This window comes from Mauremys reevesii, linkage group 5 (assembly GCF_016161935.1).
Source record: "Mauremys reevesii isolate NIE-2019 linkage group 5, ASM1616193v1, whole genome shotgun sequence".
In the NCBI taxonomy this organism is placed as follows: Eukaryota; Metazoa; Chordata; order Testudines; family Geoemydidae; genus Mauremys; species Mauremys reevesii.
Genome location: NC_052627.1, coordinates 17,337,042 through 17,360,537, shown reverse-complemented (window position 1 = coordinate 17,360,537; position 23,496 = coordinate 17,337,042). Strand labels below are relative to the sequence as shown.

At 42.4% G+C, this 23,496-nt stretch overlaps 1 protein-coding gene across 3 annotated transcripts in view; it reads right to left on the bottom strand.

Moving 5' to 3' along the window:
- The window catches only part of CFAP299 (cilia and flagella associated protein 299), a 418,010-nt gene that overhangs the window by 28,423 nt on the left and 366,091 nt on the right, over positions 1-23,496 (bottom strand). For all 3 annotated transcript variants that reach the window (XM_039542287.1, XM_039542285.1, XM_039542286.1), the window contains one exon: positions 22,295-22,437. In XM_039542287.1, the coding sequence (XP_039398221.1) occupies positions 22,295-22,437 (143 nt within the window). The remainder of the gene's footprint in view (positions 1-22,294; positions 22,438-23,496) is intronic.

Genomic DNA, 23,496 nt, shown 5'->3' with positions numbered 1-23,496 from the left:
ACAAACTACTATTCCCATTTTCCAGATGAAGTAACTGAGGCACAAAAGAGATGAAGTGATTTAGCCAAAGAAGTCTGTTACCCAAAGAGCCCAGGAATCTTGAATCCAAGTCTTGCTTCTTAACCACAAGACCATCTAATGCCTAGCTGAGATATACATTTTAAGGCAAGGAAATGCTGTGGCAAAGCAAAAACATAGATGTGGCAAGTGTGTGTATTCTTTAAGAGTAGCTTTGAAGCAAATTAAGAACAGCAGCAATTCTCATAGATTAAGGCCACAAGGGATCATCATGACCATCTAATCGGACCTCCTGCATATCGCAGGCCAGAGAACCTCACCCATCCACTCCTGCAATAGGCCCATAACCTCTGGCTGAATTGCTGAAATTCTCAACTCTTGATTTAAAGGCTTCAAGTTACAGAGAATTCACCAGTTCCAGTTCAGACCAGCAAACAACCTGTGCCCCATGCAGGGCCGCCCAAGGGGGGGGGGCAAGTGGGGCAATTTGCCCCAGGCCCGGGGCTCCGCAGGGGCCCCCAAAAGAACGGCTGAGGCTCCTGCCCCACCCCGACCTGACCCCGTCTCCGCTCTTCTCCTGGAGCCTCAGCGCATCCAGGTCTGTCCGTGAACAGCTGCAGCTTGACTCCGGCGGGGCCTGAGCTCCGCCCCGCTCAGAACCGTGTGGTAAGGGGGCGGGGCTGAGTGGAGGAAGCTCACAGCCCGCCCCTTACCACGCGGCTCTGAGCGGGCGGAGCTCCGGCCCCGCCGGAGCCACGCTGCACCGCTGTTTGGGGACGGCACTGGATGCGACGGGTTGAGGCTCCGGGTGAGGGGGGAGCCGGGGGTAAGAAGCTGGGGCCGCGGGGGTTGGCTAAGGGGCAGGGAGTCTCAGGGACTGTCAGAGCACAGGGAGGGGGCAGAGGTTGGGGGGGTGGACAGGGACCGGGGGGTTGGATTGTGGGCGTTCTGAGGGTCTGTCAGGACTCAGCAGGGGGTGGATAGGGGTTAGGGCAGTCAGGGGACAGGGAGGAGGAGTGGGGTCCTGGGGTTGTGGTGGTGGTGGTGTCTCTGGGGAATGGTAAGGGGACAAGGAGCAGGGTGGGTTGGGGATTCTGAGGGGGGCGGGCAGTCGGGGGGGGCAGGAAGTGGGTGGGGGTCAAATAGGGGGCAGAGCCAGGCTGTTTGGGAGGCACAGCCTTCCCTACCCTGAAGCTCATTCAGCAGTTTGAGGCTTGCAGAAGAGCCAAGCTGTTAGCTTTTCCGTTAGGGCTCCCATCCCTTTCACTTCTCAATGCCAAATTATAGTCTATATGTAATTTCAGTGCCATAGGGAGATTCATGTCAGGGGAGGGGAGCTTCATTTAAAATTAGCCACTGGGGGAGGGATCACATGAGAAGAGCAATATCCTTCCCAACCCTACCAAGGGAGACTCTCCTCCCCTACATTCCCTGAGGCTCCAGAGGGGTTAATTCAGTGGTTCTCAAACTTTCGTCCTAGTGACCCCTTTCACATAGCAAACCTCTGAGTGTGACCCCCTCCTTATAAATTGAAAACACTTTTTTATATATTTAACACTATTATAAATGCTGGAGGCAAAGCGGGGTTTGAGGTGGAGGCTCGCGACCCCCAGTAATAACCTCGTGACCCCCTGAGGGGTCCTGACCCCCAGTTTGAGAACCCCTGGGTTAATTTAATTTTAGCATCCTGTGTCCATTCACATGCATGTGCTATTTTGAGCATTTCAGTTTTCACAACATAGGCTCATCCCAGATTCTGGACCAAGCTCAAATACTCAGTTCGTGGAGTATGTACATAAGCTTTACTAAAGACAAACCCACAGTAACCGTCTCCAGTTTGTGAAGGACCCCATGGAGCCAGTCTTTAGGAAGCAGATAAATGCATGGAGGTTAAATCCATTAATGGCTATTAGCCAGGATGGGTAAGGAACGGTGTGCCTAGGCTCTGTTTGTCAGAGAGTGGAGATGGATGGCAGGAGCGAGATCACTTGACCATTACCTGTTAGGTTCACTCCTTCTGGGGCACTTGGCATTGGCCATTGTCGGTAGACAGGATACTGGGCTGGATGGACCTTTGGTTTGACCCAGTATGGCTGTTCTTATGTTCTAACCTAAATGAACCCAAAGTTATGGAGACAGATATGAGTCAAGGAAGCCAGCAGCGTATCAGAAACCTGGAAAAATCTCTGACTGGATGGGCTCAGGCGTTTGGTCACAAGCTGAGGTGGTTCAAAAGTTTTGGATCTTTTTTAAGCAGAATTTTTTTTTATTGTTTCTTTAAACAATCAAACACAGCAAGCAGCAAATATGTGGCCACACACTTCTGAAACCCCAAACCATATTCAGGTTTTGGCAGACTAATTTCAGCTTTTCAATTAAAAAAACCACAACAAATTTTGAAGGAAAGCAGACATTGGCCGTGATTTTTTTCTGCTTTTTAAAAACCCCTAGTTTTCGAACCAAAAAAAGTTTTGATGGAAAATATTTGTCCAACCCTTTTAATGAGCTTTAGTGCCTTTTAGCACTAGCTGATGCTGAGAACCAGTGATACCTTGTAAAGAAGTTTTCTCAAAACTAGGTTTGTGTTGAGATGCGGAAGGTTTATTTTTCCCAGGCCCGCCCGTGGCGGGGGAGCAAGTGGGGCAATTTGCCCTGGGCCCTGCAGGGGCCCCCACGAGAATATAGTATTGCAATTTTTTTATGGAAGGGGCCCTTGAAATTGCTTTGCCCCAGGCCCCCTGAATCCTCTGGGTGGCCCTGGCCCCACGCTGCAGAGGAAGGTGGAAACCCCCAAGATCTCTTCCAGTCTGACCTGGGGGAAACCAATTCCCAATTCCAAATATGATGAACAATTAGACCCTGTGCAATTATACTACCTTAGTCTGATCAGTTTCTGACAAAGAATTTCTTACACTAATATCACTTGCAAAATTTCACACCGAAAATATAATTTTATAAAATGCTGTACTTGATTGTACTGGTTATTTAGGCCAACATAAAATGTTAGCTGTTCATGTGGATATACACACTTACTCTTCATCAAAGGGATCCAGAGATGGACAATGACAACGATTAGCATGAAAGTCCTCCATATGAAGAGAGATTGATTGGGTCAACTTAGTCGAGAGCAGTGACAGATAAGAGGGGACATGGCAGAGTTACACAAAATAATGAACGGTACTACTATTTACCCATTATCCTAATTCAAGAACAAGAGAAATCCCAATGACGTTGAAAAGCAACTAATTTAAAAGTGGAAATACTTTATTACACAAGGTATAATTAGCCGTGGAACTCCCTTTCACAAAACCAAGAATTTAGTAGGATTCATTAAAAGATTAGTATTAAAAGAATAATAAGAACATGCACACTTAAATTACATGCTTCTGGCGCAAATGCTCCCGTAACATTCAACAGCACCTTTCAGATGGCATAAGCTATTTGTTCTAGTTCTGAGATCTCGCTGCCCACTAAAAGCAGGTCAGAATTGAAGTTGGGAATAAAGACGAGAGCACCCATAGCAATATGTTTTAAAGATTTCACAATCCAATCAGCTGGTTTAGCTACACATCAGTGGAGAGAATAAGATTCTGAGACTTCCATGATGTTTTGTATTAATTTCTGTTCCTGGAGGTTAACAAGATATTCTGAAATAGTCACTGGGTCCTTTAGACTAGGTGCAGGCCATCTGTTACCCAGGCCAGGAGGGCTTCAGCATCCCATCCTGGAGAAAATTTGCTCATGATAAGCCTCTATAAGTGTCCAGTGAACTCTATAAGCATCCAGTTTAGCAACATACAGACACAAAAACGGAACTCCTTTATGTAGAGCACTAGCAGCTAAGACAACCCAATTATTTATCAACATAATACAGAAGAAAATGATTGCAGTATCTAGAGTATGTAGCCACCAACTAAAGAACACACTAGTTATTCAGTATAACTAAAAGTCAGGTGTACTAACTGTAACCAGTTATTTCATATTCTAAGCATAAAGAAAATTATCTCAGACACTACTATATGATGAAAGTCGCACACTATTTGGTGATCTCCACACTGTACTGTGAATGACATAAGACAGTGAAGCTGAAATCACAATGTTTTCATTAATATTATGGTCACAAAACCCATGGACTCTATACATTGTCAATCTAAGCATGTCATACACTTGTTTTGGTGGTAAATGATAACCCAATGAGCCAACAAAATGTACACTGAAACTTTGCACACAGAGTCAAAGCAGATTCATTGATGGTATATTATGATGGAAAGACCTATTGTCCTATCTATATTGGAGAGTTGCATGCATGACTTCTGTTGACAAAATACATTATTTTCCAGTGCTACTTAAATTCTGCTTCCCACATTTGTTACTCTTACAGCTTTTGTATTTAATTTAGTAAATAATAATGAAATAAACCATGATACATAACATTTGGCACTAGTGTAGTGCTTTACATTCTGAAAATCCTGCAGAAACATTAATTAATTAAGGCCTCAATTCAGGAAAGCATCTCTATTCAGGAAAATGCTTAAGCTTGTGCTTACCTTTCCCTAAATAGGGATTAATTTAGGCATGAACAGGGATTTTGGACCAAATCCATTAACTATTATTATTATTACTACTATTATTATTATCAGAGGGGTAGCCATGTTAGTCTGGATCTGTAAAAGCAGCAAAGAGTCTTGTGGCACCTTATAGACTAACAGACGTTTTGGAGCATGAGCTTTCGTGGGTGAATACCCACTTCATCAGATGCATACTATTATTATTGTTATTACATATATTATACATGATCCAGCAGGTTCCTTCCAGTCCCATATTCCTAAAGTATAAGATGAGAGACAATAGGTGGAAGCAGCAAATAGATGGGGAAGCACAATTTAATGAGATGATTAAGAATAGCTTGATAAATAGCAGTCACAGAACACCAGTGCCTAGGCATTCTCAAGATTAATCCAATATACTTTCTGGTCCATATTAAGAGTGAGCGAAAGCTGTAGTGCTTGTAAGCATTACTATATTATATATACAATTACACACAGTACTTGATCTTTTGCTCTGCAGAGCTGCCTCTGAATAAGTGAGTACATAGTGCAAAGTTTTCCCTTTATTCTCAGAGAATCAGCAAGAGGAAAGAGAATCATCATGTTTAGATCTGATTTCCTCATGCATCTGTCTGTGCATCATAACACTGTCTTCACCGAAGTAAACATACATGAATCATTTCAACTGAATTGCACATGGAAGTTGCAATACAAATCAAATTCAAAACAAGCATTTGGCCTGTTTGTAAAATGTTTTCCTTTTGTTCTTCATTTTCAGATTATCATAACGCTGCATCTATACAGATGACAGTTAATCTTCTGACATTTGCAATTTCCCCCTTTTGGAATTTTGACAACTGGCAGGTTCCATTTCCTTATTTCAGTTGTATAGAGCTAGTTTGTGTGCTGTTGTAGAAAAAGACAATCTTTCCACTGAGATTTTTATTTTTTTGTTGAAACTGAAATTTGCATTGAAAAAAGTGAAATTAAAATTGAAAGAAGTAATATTTACAGTATTTAAACACAAGCCAGTGGAAGTATATGTCTCCAAATTAAACATTTACTGAGTTGGCACACAGGGGTATTCTCTCTTCATCCAGCCAAATACGTTAAGTTTGAATGGACTAATTTCTCCTTATACCGTTACCCTCTATTAAAGACATTCTGTTGCCTTGTATATGGACCGGGTGGCCAGGTGTCCGGTTTTCAACTGGAACACCCGGTCAAAAAGGGATCCTGGCGGCTCTGGTCAGCACTGCTGACCTGGACATTGACTGCCCAGTTGGTGGCACTGCGCAGCAGGACTGGCAGGCTCCCTGCTAGCCTCCACGCTGCACGGCTCCAGGGAAGCAGCCGGCATGTCCCCCCTCTGGCTCCTATGCATAGGGGCAGCCAGGGGGCTCCGCACACTACCCCTGCACCAAGCGCTGCCCCCACAGCTCCCATTGGCCAGGAAACATGGCGAATGGGAGCTGCAGAGGCGGCACTTGCGGACGGGACAGCATGCAGAGCCACCTGGCCATGCCTCCACATAGGAGGCAGGGGGGACATTCTGCTGCTTCTGGGAGCTTCTTAGGGTAATCGCCACCTGGAGCCTGCACCCTGACCCCCTCCCAGGCCCCAACCCCCTGCCCCAGTCCCAATCCCCCTCCTTCCCTCCGAACCCCTCGATCCCAGCCTGGAGCACCCTCCTGCATGCCAAATCCCTCATCCCTGGCCCCACACCAGAGCCTAACCCCAAACCCCTCATCCCCAGCCCTACCCCAGAGCCCACACCCCAAGTCAGAACCTTCACTCCCCCCCTGCACCTCAACCTCCTGCCCCAACCCCAATCCTCCTCCTGCCCTCTGAACCCCTTGATTCCAGCCTGGAGCATCCTCCTGCATGCCAAATCTCTCATTCCCAGCCCCACACCAGAGCCTGTACCCCACTGGAGCCCTCATTCCCTCTCGCATCCCAACCCACTGCCTCAGCCTGGAGCTCCCTCCCGTACTCTGAACTCCTTATTTCTGGCTCCACTCTGGAGCCTGCACCCCCAGCTGGAGCCCTCAGCCCCTCCCACACCCCAGCCCCCTGAACCAGCCCAGTGAAAATGAGTGAGGGTGGGGAGACCGAGCAACAGAGGGAAGGAGGTATGGAGTAGGAGGGGGCAGGGCCTCAGAGAAGGGGTAGGGCAGGGCAAGGGTGTTTGGTTTTGTGTGAGTAGAAAGATGGCAACCCTATACATGGTAAGAGTGACTTTTCGGCCAGGTTTACAGTAGGAGCACTTTGCTGGTATAAGCATACTAGCATACCATCTTGGCAACGTGCTCCTAGTGTGGATACAGTTTACCTAGGTATAGCTTATTACCCCTCCCCCCCAAGCAACATAAGCTATACCTGCAAAAGTGCAGTGTTGCTGGTATAACTGCATCTACACTAGGGTCTTCTGCCAGCACACCTATGTTAGTCACAAATCACTCCCTGACCAACATAGCTTTTGCTGGCACAAGTTTGTAGTATAGACAGAGTTGCAGCTACCACTACCGTCTAGATTTCTGTACAGATACATCTCAGGTGAGCAGAATGGCTTTGATTAGTCTCTGCAAAGCTTTAAGACTATGGCTAAAATTTTTAATTCTGGATGCTTATGGTTCCAAAATTCACATATGGGCACCTAAATAAAGGTGGCATGATTTTCTGAACTGCTGAGCACCTGCAAACACTAGTTAAGCCAATCGGAGCTGGAGTGATACAGCACCTTTGAAAATCAGGCCATTTTACTTAGGTGCCAGAGGAGCCTCAGGTTAGGCTTTTATTTAGGAACAAAATATCTGTGGCCTGATTTAAAAGTGCTGAGCAGGCAGCATCTCCCACTGACTTCATTCGGAGTTGCTGGGTGCTCAGCACTTTTCAAAATCAGGCCACTTATTTGGTAAACAAGTTTCTGTAAATCTTGGTCTCACGGTTGAAAAACGTTGGTTTATGAACCCAACCCATCCCAGAAGTCATCCCGCAGGTAAAACTCCCGCTGATTTCAATCAACATTTTGGCTGCATTAGTTTTGCAGGATTGGACACTGGGACCAGATTCTTCCCTAATTTAAATCCACAGGTATGCATGCAGTTGTAGTGAGCTACATTAAACATCAAAACTACAATATTTTGTTCCCATACTGTGAAAATTATGGGTGCTCGAGTGATCCTTATTACTTCCCTAGGCGAATGTCACATTTCATTTGCTCCCTTGCTTTCAGGCATTAGTTAGCACCACACCCTTTACCATTCACTCATATATCTTACATAGGTAGCCAGAATCAGCTGGGTATCATTTGGAAATGGTCACCAACATGAAGTAAGAGATCAGCAAATCTTAAATCAATGAATCAGATGGTTTTTATAAATAGTAAGTATGATGCTAAAGTTCAGAAAAAAACATAAATTTACTTTTTGGGGGGTAATAGAAATTCCTGTTTTCATCAAATTCTTCCTTTCCTGCAGGAAAAGAACATCTTCCTTACAGGAAATCAGTGCAATCCTGCAGGTCTGGAAAGCCCTTCCTGGGAAAGAGCAGTTGCACAGAGACAGGGCTTTGCAGTTCTGAATTATTTTACAGTATATTATTAGCAGTATGGTAACCCCTGCAAATGAGGGCCCAGATTCCATCTAGCCCTTCTCTGGGTGTGCAGTGAGATGAAGGGGGGTAGTGCGAGGGAATAAGGAGCTGTCCCTCACTGCCAGGCCAGCCCTGAAGTCATGGGGGCTCAGGAACTGCTCTCTCGGTATTCTTCTGGGTACACATCCAGAGGCTGGGCCGGCTCCAGACCCCAGCGCGCCAAGCGCGCGCTTGGGGCGGCATTTTGCTGGCAGGGCGGCAGCCGGCTCCGGCGGATCTTCCGCAGTCATGTCTGCAGGAGGTCCACTGGAGCCATGGGATCAGTGGACCTCCCGCAGGCATGACTGCGGAGGGTTCGCTGGTCCCGCGGCTCCACCGCAGGCATGTCTGAAAGAGGTCCCCCGGAGCCACGGGACCGGCGACCGCCAAAGCGCTCCCTGCGGCGCACCGCCCTGCTTGGGGAGGCGGGATTCCTAGAGCCACCCCTGTCCAGAGGGCATGTCAGGGTGATGTAGCAGGAGAATCTGTAGCACCTCATCAAAGGGTGGAAGTCAAGTACAGTACGTGGAGCTATATTGTAACATACAGTACTGTACATTCAGGGTAAACCCAACAACAAGAAGGCAGCAGCAATGGCCAAAACGATCCAGCCTGGGTGATTAATACTAATCACCTAAATCCATAGGCAAGAACCTGAATAAAAGTGGTCTAATTTTCATAAAGGCTGATCATCCACAATTACCACTAAAGTCAACAGATGCATAGGAATTCAGCACCTCTGAAAATCGCTGGTCTATAATTTTTGAGAAGTCTGCTTCGGAGATAAAACGTGCTATTTATTATGTATTTTGATGTGCTGAATTAAAATATGACAATTAAAACAACTGATTGGCTACTGTTTCTAAGGTATTTACGTTTTTACATTTTATGTCTATGTATATTGTGTAGATAGTAGAGTTTTAATCATAAATTGTAAACCTAGGTCTTTTCATGTGTTTATGGTTGCTTTACATGATAATATTTCACCTGTCCTGTTTATGTAACACTTTAAAAATCAGCAAAAGGGTTATATAAATAAAATTTATTATGAAACAAAAGGCAAAAAACTATTATGTACATAGTTTAGTCCTATTCAGTGTCTACTCGGCGCTTCTTGGCTTGTCTCTTGTATTCATTAAATGGAGCATCTCTTGTCACTGTCCAGCAATAGTCTGCAAGCATTGATGGGCTCCATTTGCCCTGATAGCGTTTCTCCATTGTTGCAATGTCCTGGTGAAATCGCTCGCCGTGCTCGTTGCTCACTGCTCCGCAGTTCGGTGGAAAAAAATCTAGATGAGAGTGCAAAAAATGTATCTTTAGTGACATGTTGCAACCAAGGCTTTTGTATGCCTTGAGGAGGTTTTCCACCAACAACCTGTAGTTGTCTGCATTGTTGTTTCTGAGAAAATTTATTGCCACTAACTGGAAGGCTTTCCATGCCGTCTTTTTCTTGCCACGCAGTGCATGGTCAAATGCATCATCTCGAAGAAGTTCACGAATCTGAGGACCAACAAAGACACCTTCCTTTATCTTAGTTTCACTTAACCTTGGAATTTTTCCACGGAGGTACTTGAAAGCTGCTTGTGTTTTGTCAATGGCCTTGACAAAGTTCTTCATCAGACCCAGCTTGATGTGTAAGGGTGGTAACAAAATCTTCCTTGATTCAACAAGTGGTGGATGCTGAACACTTTTCCTCCCAGGCTCCAATGACTGTCGGAGTGGCCAATCTTTCTTGATGTAGTGGGAATCTCTTGCACGACTATCCCATTCGCAGAGAAAACAGCAGTACTTTGTGTATCCAGTCTGCAGACCAAGCATGAGAGCAACAACCTTTAAATCGCCACAAAGCTGCCACTGATGTTGGTCATAGTTTATGCACCTCAAAAGTTGTTTCATGTTGTCATAGGTTTCCTTCATATGGACTGCATGACCAACTGGAATTGATGGCAAAACATTGCCATTATGCAGTAAAACAGCTTTAAGACTCGTCTTCGATGAATCAATGAACAGTCTCCACTCATCTGGATCGTGAACGATGTTGAGGGCTGCCATCACACCATCGATGTTGTTGCAGGCTACAAGATCACCTTCCACGAAGAAGAATGGGACAAGATCCTTTGGACGGTCACGGAACATGGAAACCCTAACATCACTTGCCAGGAGATTCCACTGCTGTAGTCTGGAGCCCAACAGCTCTGCCTTACTCTTGGGTAGTTCCAAATCCCTGACAAGGTCATTCAGTTCACCTTGTGTTATGAGGTGTGGTTCAGAGGAGGAGGATGGGAGAAAATGTGGGTCCTGTGACATTGATGGTTCAGGACCAGAAGTTTCATCCTCTTCCTCTTCCTCGTCTGACTCAAGTGAGAATGATTCTGGTGCATCAGGAACTGGCAGTCCTTCTCCGTGGGGTACTGGGCGTATAGCTGATGGAATGTTTGGATAATGCACAGTCCACTTTTTCTTCTTTGACACACCTTTCCCAACTGGAGGCACCATGCAGGAGTAACAATTGCTGGTATGATCTGTTGGCTCTCTCCAAATCATTGGCACTGCAAAAGGCATAGATTTCCTTTTCCTGTTCAACCACTGGTGAAGATTTGTTGCACAAGTGTTGCAGCATATGTGTGGGGCCCACCTCTTGTCCTGATCTCCAATTTTGCAGCCAAAATAAAGGTGATAGGCTTTCTTAACCATAGTGGTTATGCTGCGCTTTTGTGATGCAAAAGTCACTTCACCACAAACATAGCAGAAGTTAGCTGCACTGTTCACACAAGTACGAGGCATCTCTGCTCACTTTGGCTAAACAGAAATGTGTCCCTTTGCAAAATCAAACACTGACAAATAAGAGAGCACGACACTGTATGATTTCTAGAGCTGATATAGGGCAATTTGTTCAGCAGAGTGATGTAAGTTTCGTTATGATTGCATCATCCATGACTTCTAGGAATAACATGATGCAATTCATATCATGTATGATGCAATACCAGCTTCAGATTGCATCATTCATTGTTTTGCCTAAAAAGCAAGTACTGTCCAAACCCAGTCATAGATTTATTCATAGATCCAGTCAAAGATGTATTTATAGTCATTTCTGGTTTAAATTGAGATCCCTTCCCTTTATAACTCACTTATCCTCCGCTATTCCCAAGTCAAGGGTTGTATATACTGACCCAATAGCATAACTTGAAAACTAGAGCCAATCAACAATTTTAAGCATCATTTTCATTCTCAGTGACCCAGAATTAGTAAAGTTTGACTACATTTATTTCAGAAGCATTTTGCCTGTAGAGTAGTGAAATCAGACCATTTCTATTTCATTGCCTAAATATGGTTTAAGTTTAATGTTGGGCACCCAAGATTCAATATTTGGTCTGTGTCCTTAGTACCTCATTTTCAGAGATGCTGAGCACCTGCAGTTCTCACTGATTTCCACTGAAGGTGCCCAGCACTTCTGAAAATCAGGCCCTTCATGCATATGTCTTTGTTAGATCAAGAGCAACATCAACGAGAGAGAGAGAATGAGAGAGAGAGAGATTGTGAATGGATTTCAGTGGAATGAGGTTACAGGGGATGTAGTCCAAGGATGAATGCGGTCAGCTGAATGACTTATGAAACTGGTTTCCTTGTTAAAGCCAAAAGAGGATTGGTCATGTCTGTGCAAAAATCATTTAAAATATTTAGAAAAATTGCTTTGCCAGGGACCTTGGTGCTGTACAATCACAAACACAACAACAAACTCAGTAAGTTATAATATTCACAAATGCTTCCTAAACCACCAAAACAAATGCCTCTTGTTTTCTTCCAAAACTATTCAGAACCCTCCTCTGAAAAAGCCTGGGAAAAATAAATAAGCCTCAGTCAGCCCTCAAGGTCACGAAATCCAAGCTCATTCAGACCTCTGAGCATGGCCTGCTACCAGCCCACTCTCATCTAAACCCAGGGACTATTAACTTGCATGCCTCAGCAGAGCACAGCCACTGTGGTATCCCAGGAGGGAAGTGACTTTTAAAGCAGCCAGGACCAAATCATAGGGCTAGATCACGGCGTTACCACTAGCCCTGCATAATACACAGTACAGAGTTGCGCCACCCGGAACAGAACAGGGAAAGTACTGTTGTTCAGACAGTCAGAATTCAGTCCCTGGCTCCCCTAATTACACCAGAAGGGAATTTGGCTCAGGCAGCTATTTAGCTGGCACAGCTGACTCCACCCCTCCATGCTGGCTGGCATGTCGAGAGAGACAGAGTCACAGCTCTGCCCATACGCCGTCCTCTGCTTCCTACATGTGCAGTGAGGGAAGATGCAGACCCACCGATGGACCCCTCATACAACCCATCATACATCCTGTCTCCCCTGCTTGGGAACTGACCTTGGCTCATGAACTGATCTACAGGGCTTTGTAGCTGAAAAACTACACTTTAAACTACACCTGGAAATAAAACAGCAGCTATTTCCAATCACAGCCACATTATAACTGATTATAGGGCTAAAAAGATCTCAGAGTTATCTGTAGAGGGATAGCTCTCTACTACTAAGTTCAGGTTTCTTCTAGCCATGCTTTGAGGCTTTGGATCTTCTTATCTCAACTTGCTTCAAGTTATTAGACAATGTGCCTGATAAGTAGCTATTCTAGTTATGCCAGTCGTCTTGTAAATTCTTTGCTGTAGACTTAATTTCAGGGGAGAATATCTGCTTGATCAGCTGCATAGATGGCATTTACTCTGATGAGATAACAAACAAACAGTCTCATCAGCTTTTTGTAAGGAAACTGGGACTCTGGATCACTAGCTGTATATTTGCAGTAATGCTCTTCAATCAGCCTGATCTCAGTTCCCAAACTATACTGAAAGACCTTTTCAGAGATTATGGCTAAATTCTGCCCTCATTTGCACACATGCAGGGGGTGGCAAGGCAGATGATGTGAGTCAGTGATTCCTGTTAGTAACAGAAGGTGTGCTGCTTCTGGAAGTGCCATTGCATCACCACGAAGGACATTTTATGACGAGGCAACAATGGTCACCATATTCATATGGGCAAAAGAAGGATAAGGACCTCGTATAAAGTCTAAGCGCCTATATAGAACTTGTTGCTTGTTCAATTTCTATTTTATTTTTAAATTTACCTTTTTATTGCCCAGCAAGCAAGGCAACCACTTGTACTATTGCGGGTTGGAAATAATTTCTGTACACAAGTAGGATATTGAAATAGTCGCATACACATTAATTATTGTGTTCTATTCATAAATAATTATAGGTTACATTCAAATACACAAGGAAATATCTCAGATGCATCTCTCAAAAATTAAAAATGAAACGTAAATATATAGCAAAAAAGTTCTGTTTTCAAAGCAGTTAGAACAGGTTTTAAATTCATTAGTTCTATTTTATAAAATGCCAGTGTGATGCCTATAAGAGCAAAATGGATAACAAAGTATATTCTCAATGACTGTTGTTTTTGGCCCCAGCAAACCAGTAAGCACATGTGTGATTTTATGCATGTGAATTGCTGCATCAGGCCATTAATCATTATACACATTCCCTCTGGAAATCCCCACCCAGTGGTATTAGGGATGTTGTCATTCTTGAAGCTTTAATAATTAATTTATTACACATCTTTTGTAAAGTTCTTTGAAATATCCTGGTATAAGATAATATGAATCTGACCCTGCTCTCATTGCAATCCGTAGCAGCAACAACATTGATTTCAATGGGAACAGGATCTGATCCTTTTAAGTCAGCATTGGTAGAAAGTAATATCAGTCAAACACTAATGCCTTTTATTGCAACTCTTTTCCTTGACCTTTTAAAAATACATTTCAGGTGGGAATTTCAAAAGTACCCAATATTGGAACTTGAAGTCTATGGTAAAACTTTCATCGACTTTAATGAGAGCAGAGTTAGGCCAAAGTTGAGCACTTTGGAAAATCTTGCTCTTAAAATGATAAGTTTCATTACAGATGAGATAAGAAAATGATTTCAGCTGACACTTCTGAGTGTAACTATAAGGAGTTACCAGAGCAGAGCAGCAGTTTCTCCTCCCTTAGTGTTCACACCTCAACTGCTAGAAGAGGGCCTCATCCTCCCTGATTGAACTAACCTAGTTATCTCTTGCGTGCATATTTATACCTGCCTCTGGAAATTTCCACTACATGCATACGACGAAGTGGGTATTCACCCACGAAAGCTCATGCTCCAATACGTCTGTTAGTCTATAAGGTGCCACAGGACTCTGCTGCTTTTACAGAGCAGAGAAAAATCTTGGACCAATGTTCTACAGTAAATTACTTTATTTTAAATCTGATGGGCAACTCGTATTGATGCATCTGACCTGATATGATATGGTTACACTGCCTGGTCCCATTTAGAGAACTGCAAGGAGATACAAATGAAAAGACTGCAACCATGATGGAATTAGGGTATATTGCATCTAAAAATGTGACTTTCTGTCATGACACTGAATAATATTGCAAAATTAAGGTAGGAGTTCAGATAGAGTTTAAACAGTCTAGCACTATCTGACAACACATAGCTAAACCTCATTTACAGATGGAAGTAGAAGAAATGGTTAAATGATGGTTTATCTGTCAGAAGTCAACCCAGAATTAGTTTGATTTACTATTCATCATCCCACAATGCTCTCTCCAGCTACAGTAACATCACTATCTTTGACAGGTTAATAGAAGATTTCCTTCATTTCATTTGTTGTCCTCGTTTTCTTTCACCAGAATTTTTGGCAGGGTTCCAATGTAGAGTGAGCATTCTACATTCTGTGTGAACAAATTGTATTACACTTGTTTTTCATCAGATTATATGAATTAGCTGAGAGGAAATGGACTCCATTACAATCCTGATTCTAGGTCCATATTTCAGGTCAGCTCCTTAAGTACTAACTAACTGCCTTTCAGTTTAATAATCTAGAACCAAATGAGGAATAAATAATATTCCCTCAATAAAGTAACACAGTAAAATGTCAAAGCAAGTCCAAGGAACCATACAGATCTAATATAGGGCCCTCTGGTATTGAAAGTATCATCTTCACTGTGATAGGGCCCTCATTGGCCCTCCGTGGCTAGATCGGTGGTTAGGGGAACCTGACCCCTCCTGCTCCCTCAGGTCCTGGCCCAGGGCCCTGTGTTGCTCAACCCCTAAATAGGGGACATGGATCTTTCTCCCAGCCTTGAGGGATGATTCAGGGCCTGTTTTCCTGGTCTGCTCCCTATGCAAATCCTTTTAGTTTGGGGCATGGCTCCCGCTAGTCCAGTTGCCCCGCAGTTGGGGCTTCCTCTGTAGGTTCTCCTTTGCCGGGGAAAACTTACTTGCCTCCAGTCTCTGCCTTGGCAGGCGAGTTGCAGGTCTGTGCCTTCACGCAGGCATCCAGAGAGCTCCTGCCTCTTCGCCAGTCAGCCCCTGACTGAGCCAGTCTCCCTTCTTTTCCCTCCCCTCCAGGCCTGGCATTGACTGCAGGTATAACGGGGCAGGGCTAGCTGAACCCACAGGCATTCTTTAACCCCGGTTGTGCGTGGCTGCAGTCTCTCTGCTCCTTCACAGTCACATTAAAACTTTAATTGTCCAAACCTTTCATTCTGTGCTGTAACAGAGAGTTTGATGTGGAGGGCATCTTAAACACCTGGTTTAATGTCTTCTGACAGCCTCACACAGCTAATGAAAAAAATGTGTTGCACCAAAAGGGGAAACTTTGGGTCAACAGGGAGTACTAATTTCCATATTTGAGGAATAATCTTTTAAGTTTTGCTGCAATACTAATTCCTCCTCCAACTTCAAACATCTGTGTCAGTTCTCCAACTTACAAAGAGTAAATATCAATCATGAGTGGGAGAAGTGTCAATCTTTGATCCAAACTGTTTCCCCAGATATGCTAATTCCTTCATAAGGCAGACCTGCATTTTGAAGTCACGTGAATAGATATGCCAAATTTTTGGAGCAACCATTCTTGAGTGCGATACCCAACTAATCTGTCACATGTTATCTTTAGAAATGGGAGGTATTACTACTACCAGAACATTCTGGTACCTCTAAACCTGGATGCATCCATTAGCGGAGGAGAATTGTGCAGAAATGAAGATGAATTTGACATCAAAGACAATAAGAAGCCATTGCAGAGATTCAGAAAGGGAGCAACATGGTCCTAGTTACAGCTGAAGATCATAGAGTCGTAGTACTGGAAGGGATCTTGAGATGTCATCTAGTCCAGTCTCCTGTGCTCATGAACTCAAGATGATGTATTTACCAATAACATTTTGGATATATTTAAAAGGAATGAGGTGGGAAGTGAAGAGGCCAAAGGGAGGAGGCTGTCAAGATGAGAGATAAAGAATAGACAAAGGTTTTATCTGATAAATGAAAGGAGCCTAAATCTATTTAGATTATCAAAACAAGGATACAAGGTGGGTTTGATCACAGTCTGTAAGTACCTACATGGGAAAAGATGGAGTTCTCTTTAATTTAACAGGCAAAGGCAGGACAAGACCAAATGGTTGGAAGTTAATGTTCAGACTGGAAATAGGAAACTGGAAGTTTTTTATGGAGAAGGGAATTAACTATTGGAACAGATTGCCATGAGATGTAGGAACCTCTCCATTAGCTAGAGTCTTTCAATCAAGACTGGATGCCTTTCTAAAAGACATTCTAATTCAATCACAAGTTGCTGGGCTACATCCAAGATCTACTGGGTGAAATTCTATGGCCTGTGTTATGCCTGAGGCTAGACTAGTTGATCTTCATGGTCCTTTCTGACCTTAAAATCTATGATATCCAGAAAACTGGTGGGGTGGAGAAGAAATTATGGCTGTTACAGCTTATTGAATGGCCTGGAAAATACAAGAAAAAGAAGGCATCCAATGAAACTGAAGAGCGACATACTTAAAATGGCTAAAGGAAATACTTCTTACACACTGTATTATTAGGAGGGTGGTGAAATGGTGGAAGCCTTGCAAGAAGAGATTTCCAAACAAAACAAAAACAATCCAAACTTCACATTCTAACTTTGGCGGGATCCTGATGTGCACACCCCTGGATCAGCTCATCTGTGCGATAGCTGGAGTTTTATTCTTCTATTTCAAAATATATTTCCAGGATTGATCATGTTTCTATTATGTGCTCAGCACATCGTAAAGAATGAAAATATTCTGGGACACATAGCTGAGGTTCAGTGAACCAGACTCACTCTGCATTTAAACTTTTTCAGGCTTAAACCACAATTAGAGGCCACCTTTGCTTCTGCCCAATGCTCTTCCATAAGTAAGGCTGCTGGTCGCTTTAATTCTTACCCAGAGTAAATAGAAATAATTTTTTTGTTAAGTATAAAAAGTTCTATTTACCACCAAAAGTGGTGAAGAGAGGAAGTGGAAAGGGTGGGTACAGGATATTGAAATGCCACATTCTTAACCATAGACACCAGAATTGTTTAAAGGTATGCAAAAATCCCAAGGTCTTGCTGCTAAGGAGTTGTACTAGACAACCAATGCCAGAAGGGCCACAGGATGTGAAAATGATACTGAGCACCAAAGAGAAACAGTTTAAGATTTACCTTACTGACAAACATTAAACTTCTACATAATACAGTTTTGATTTTTTGGTAGACTGCTCTGTGATAAATATATTTTATTTACACATTACACCTACCCTCCACCAACAGAAGGCCAGATTTTCAAAATGCTGAAGTTTACTCACCTTTGTGAATTCACTTTTGTTACCTATTTGTTATGTGCAAATAGCTGTGTGTGTGCATGGTTGTGGAAACTGTATATGTCAAGTGGGCAAACAATGCAAGTGGACCACAGGCTGTGACTTTATGAAATTCAAGGCCAAGATGTTCATGCAAAACTTTATAAAATGAGGTGATCGTGTCACAAGAGTACTGTGAATATTAATTAGGCCCAATTTTTGAAACATGGGTTCTTAAAATTAGGAACCTAAATCCATGTTAGCACCTAAGAAAGCAGTCTGGTTTTCAGAAGTGCTGAGCAATTGAAGCTCTGATTTCAATGACAAAAAATTGCCATCACTGGAAAACATCATACTTTGTTCATACATAACTATAACCAAACTGCACCTTTTGTTCTAAGCCCTGTCATCATCTTCAGCTTGGAAACACCACAAAATATTGCACTCCCCAGCGTCAAAACCAAGATCCAATGAGCTAGATTTGCAAAATGCCCAGCTTCTGCTTGTAATATTGTATATAATATATATGTCTAGAGATGTTCTGGCATGTAGACTATATAATTATAGTTTACACATACTCAGATATCTGTACCTAGTATTAATTGTATAATTAGAAATAGTTCTTGATCCTGACATAAAACTCCCATTGAAGTCTATGGGCTAAATTCTTCCCAAGTGTAATTTAATGTAAACTAGCTGGGTCATAGAAAAGATGAATTGGCCGAATGAGTGTTTGCATGTGTGAAGTTTGTAGGACTGGGTATTTAAAACCCACTGCCCTGCTGATTCAAAGCATTTCTAGTCCGTATTAAAATGGAATATTTTTGCTGATGAAGGAATATACGGGATGTATGGAAATGGTTGTGGGTTTTTTTTCTACTACATGGTGGTGGTGGTGGTGGTGGTGCTGGTGCATTTTAGTGGCTACAGGACCAGATTTCTCCCCTCCCTAGTTCTTTTCCTCTTTCAGCTACTTTGATTCATGTGTAGTCTGCTGAGGGCCCTGTCTGCTCCAACACTGCCACATATTGCTCCAGATATGCTGGCTTTCCTAATGAAAAGTTGCTTCTTCAGTTAAATTCCATGTTTCTCTTTTGAATGTAAATGTAAGAACCAGTCTTCAGATTCTCCAGATCAAAATAATGGCCCAGCAGCAACATCCCCAGATCCCCTGGCTTGCCCACTAGTTGCCTTTGGCTTGTGGGCTCTGGCTTCCCCTAAGTGAAATGCCTGGGACACAAATGATATACCCAGAGTCCTCAGCCTGCTCACTAACTGCCTCCAGCTTTCTTTGGGAGAAGCCATTTTTTGGATGGATCTCTCTCACGTGATTAGAATGATAAGAACCTGTGTATATGGAATGCATCAGAGCCTCACTGTGTCAATGCTAACATGCCCTGACTTCAGTGTGCCCTGTGAATCAGGTATGGTGTCTCTCCATGTGTGAGCATATAGGTTTGTGCACTTTGAGATCCCCTTTGTTCACATTTCTAAGGGGAATATTGTTCTTGTTAATTTATATCCAGGATAGTTCACTGAAGATGACTGATTCAAATGAATTCACTAGTTTACATGATTTGAATCTTGCACACTGCTCAAACACTGGCCAGAAGGAATCAAGTTTTTCTTCCATGCACTCAAAGTGGACAGCGACTTTGTAACAGACCCTCGCAAAAGGAGACATGGCCACTGGAAATCATATCAATCCAGGCACGCATACTTAAGATAAGAAGTGCTGCATGACAAATACAAAGGCCCATAAACTACATGATAAATGGCACTATGCTACATATCCCGGAATGAGAGGTTTCTTCTTGGGCCTGATAAGTAATGTGACAAGAACGTCACAGCAAATCTGATTAAATAAGTTATCATATTGAGGTTAACATGCACTGATGCTGAATTTCTCCCAAGTTCAGGTGGATGGCTCAGATACAGAGTTTTGTGTGAGTTTATCTCTAATAATGACATAGCATGCACAGTTGAAACCAGAGTTAAAGAGGAAGAAATTGCATTGTAGACATCAATGTGTTGTACTGCAGGACACTATGGTAGTCTAGTTGTTCATGAACTGCCTTATAGAATCAAAAAATGAAGAACTGGAAGGGGCCCTTCTAGGCCATCCAATCCAACACCCTGCACCGAGGCAGAATCAAGCATCACCCAGACTATCCCTGACAAGTGCCTGTCTAACCTGTTCTCAAAAACCTTCAGAGACGGAGACTTCACAACCTCCCCAGGCAACCTGCTCCAGTGCCCAACTACCCTTACAGTAAGGAAGTTCCTCCCAACATCTAACTCAAATCTCCCTTAATGCAATTTAAGTCATTTCTTCCTGTCTGGTCCTTCAGCTGCTCTAGTCCACGGCATGAAAAGAGAGCAAGGGATTAAAGTGCTAAATAAGACACTGTGCACTGCAATACAAAAGAAACAGGACTAAACAGAAGTGTTGGATGCAAGAATGAGTGCCCACCACAGGGATGATTTAAGAAAGTTATATATCAATCAATGAATAAATCTCAGTATACAGTGTAGACCATGTACTGCCCATTATATTTTATAGCAGTATTTAGCAACAGATACACACATTCTCACGGTGTAAGCAGGTAAAAATGGGCACGTTGATCACTATCTCATGTAACGCAGGAGAACTGCACTTCTATTTGAATGCCTCAGTACTGACATCTAGTGCCAAGTAAATGAATAGAAGGAAAATTTACCGAAACTGCCCATTTTTAATATATCATCATTTGCAGATCATCAAAGTATTCCGGGTTGTGCTGTTTTCAGAGCGCTGTTTGCATTAAAAAAAGGGGGGGAAATGAGCCCACTGAAGATGGCAAAACTGAAGAAGCTTCCTCACTGATCGGTAGTACATCTTGTGTTCAATGTCTGTTCATTTTAGGAGGCTATAATCTTATATAACATTATGGTGACACATCATCCGACTCATCCGTTTCACCCTGACCCATAACAAATTTACATTTAAACAACAAATAGTTTGTCCAAACCATGGAAACAGCCATGGATGCTAGGATGTCTCCCCAGTATGCCAACCTCTTCATAGCCCACATCAAGGAAGAATTTCTGGAAAAATGCACCACAAAACCAATGATAAACCTGAGATACACTGTTGATATTTTGATCCTCAGGACAGACTCTTTAAACTCCATCACAGATTTCTACCACAACTTCAACAACAACCACCCATCCATAAAACTCTCTAGACCAGCATCCATTTCCTTGACACAACAATCAGTTTCAATAATGGAACCCAGCACCAACTATATACAAGAAACCCACAGATAACTACACTTACCTACACCGATCCAATAACCACGACCAGTTAGTCATTCACAAATCCTAATTTTTCACAAAATGAAATGAAGTTTTCATAGCTCAAAAATAAGATTCTCATGATAACTTCACAAAATTTGGCCCATTGTGAAATTTCTACCATTTTTGCCCAAAACTGTCAACACTAATATTTATTTATTATTATTGTTGGGGCAATGAAGATCATGGCTCCATTGTGGTAGACATCATCACATGCCCCAAAGATCCCTTGTGTAAGGCATTATACAAACACACACAATGATACCATGTCCACCATTTATTTGACCCACTCTTGTTCACAAATGGAAACATTTTCAGACTCCCAGACTCACACATAGTTGTGTATTTATTAGTATTTGGGCATACAGTAGTTTTGAAGAAAATAGGTTTTTAAACAAAAAAGTTATTAACAATCTTTGATACTAGTGACCAGTTTCATATTGGCCACCGAAAGACTTACATATGAGACAAGTTTTCAATGTGAACCATGCTGCTGAGAACAGCCACTCAGGCCAATGAGAGTTGGTGAGGGCAAGGACCATGTGGCATTGACTTACTATGCTAGGTACAAAGTTTCTAGCATATCAGCTTCCTATGAGTTTGCACATGTAGCTTTATATACAAACACTATTTACAGACGCCTCAGGAAGTAAAAGCTGAAAGGGCCAGTCATACAACCCAAAGAAAGCGTAGCAGCTTGGTTAGTCCAAGTCTAACCCTTGGTTAGTCCAGGGGACTAAAGTTAGATTAATACTGAGCACTTTTGAAAATACCACCCTAAGTGAGTAGTTATGCACAGAAAATTCCATCAGCTCTTGGGTTTTTTTCAATGTTCAGTTTGCATTATTCATGCAAAATTCTGCTCTTGGCAGAAACAAGAATAAAATCAGAGTAACTCCATTCCAAATAATAAGGTCACTTCCTAGATCTATTTATGTATAACTGAGGACAGATTTGAGCCATTATGTTTATTTTTCAATTAAAAACACTTATAAAAATATTTTCTTATTTAACAATATTCAACTACATGTACATTTCAGAAATTCAAATAAGTGAAAAGAAAATCCAGAAAAATACCTCAGATCAGTGCGTCTTGGAAAAAGCTTTTTCTTTCCATTAAAATAGATTTCAAATTCATCCACCTTCAGCCTGTGTGCATAGTCAATGTAGGCGGACACCTCCTGGCCACGAGAATTTCGGTCACGAATGAAGATTATGGACTGGAAAAAACAGAGAACTCCACAAATAAGAAGTACAAAAAATACATTTCTAAAATGCATTTTCATCTGCACCACTGACTTTTTCAATTTGTTCCCTTTTTACTTTGGCCTGATTTTCGAAGGAGTGCAGGGCTGGATTGTAAAGTGCTCAGCACCCACAGTTGGGGCCAGATTTTCAAAAGAGGTCAGCTTTCATTTAGGCAACTAAATACAGACCAGATCTGTAAAAGTACTCAGCATTCAGCATCTCCACAGCAGACATTTATGACCAGATTTTCAAAAGCACTCAAATGTGCTGAGCTCTTTTGAAAATCTGGCCAGGTATTTTGATGTCTAAATGAGAGAAGAGTCCTTTTGAAACTCTGCACCATATTGTATAATGCATAATACATAACTCCAAAAAGCAACTTCCAGAATTAAATAAAATTAATTAAAGAGAATAAAGCATGCCAATCACTAAAACAGAGTGATAAGTTATATTGAAATAGAAATGGACTAGAGTGCATCCAGATCCAAACTTCTCTACAGTTTGGGGTGTTCAGATCTAGGATTCTGATCTCACCCAGTACCCAGAAAGGTCCAAAAGAAGAGGTTGGATCCAGAATAGCATCTGAAATTTTAAGTAGCATATGCGTGTTGGATCTATGGTTTGGTTTGGGACATCTCTGTACATTAAAAGGCAACATATATTCAACTCAACATTCATAGCTAAGTTAAATACACACAGAAAGGTTACTTATTGGTAATCCTGTCTGTCATAGACCTCTCTTCTTCTATTTTACCATTAGACTCAATGTTACGTCTGCAATTATCAGGAAGTCGGAGGCAAAAACTGTCAGCCACCCAAGATAACTCCAGTCCGCCCCCACCACCATAACCCTTGGCCTATTACCAACTACCAGAACAAAAAAATGTTATTGTTAAAGAAAATCTGTGTAATCGTTCAAGTGGTTGTAAATTCAAATTTACAAGTCATACATTGCTTACTGTACATCCACCTCTCCTCCTGTCCTACTCAGTAACCATTATGCTTAGTTATTATACCAACCAGTAATCTTC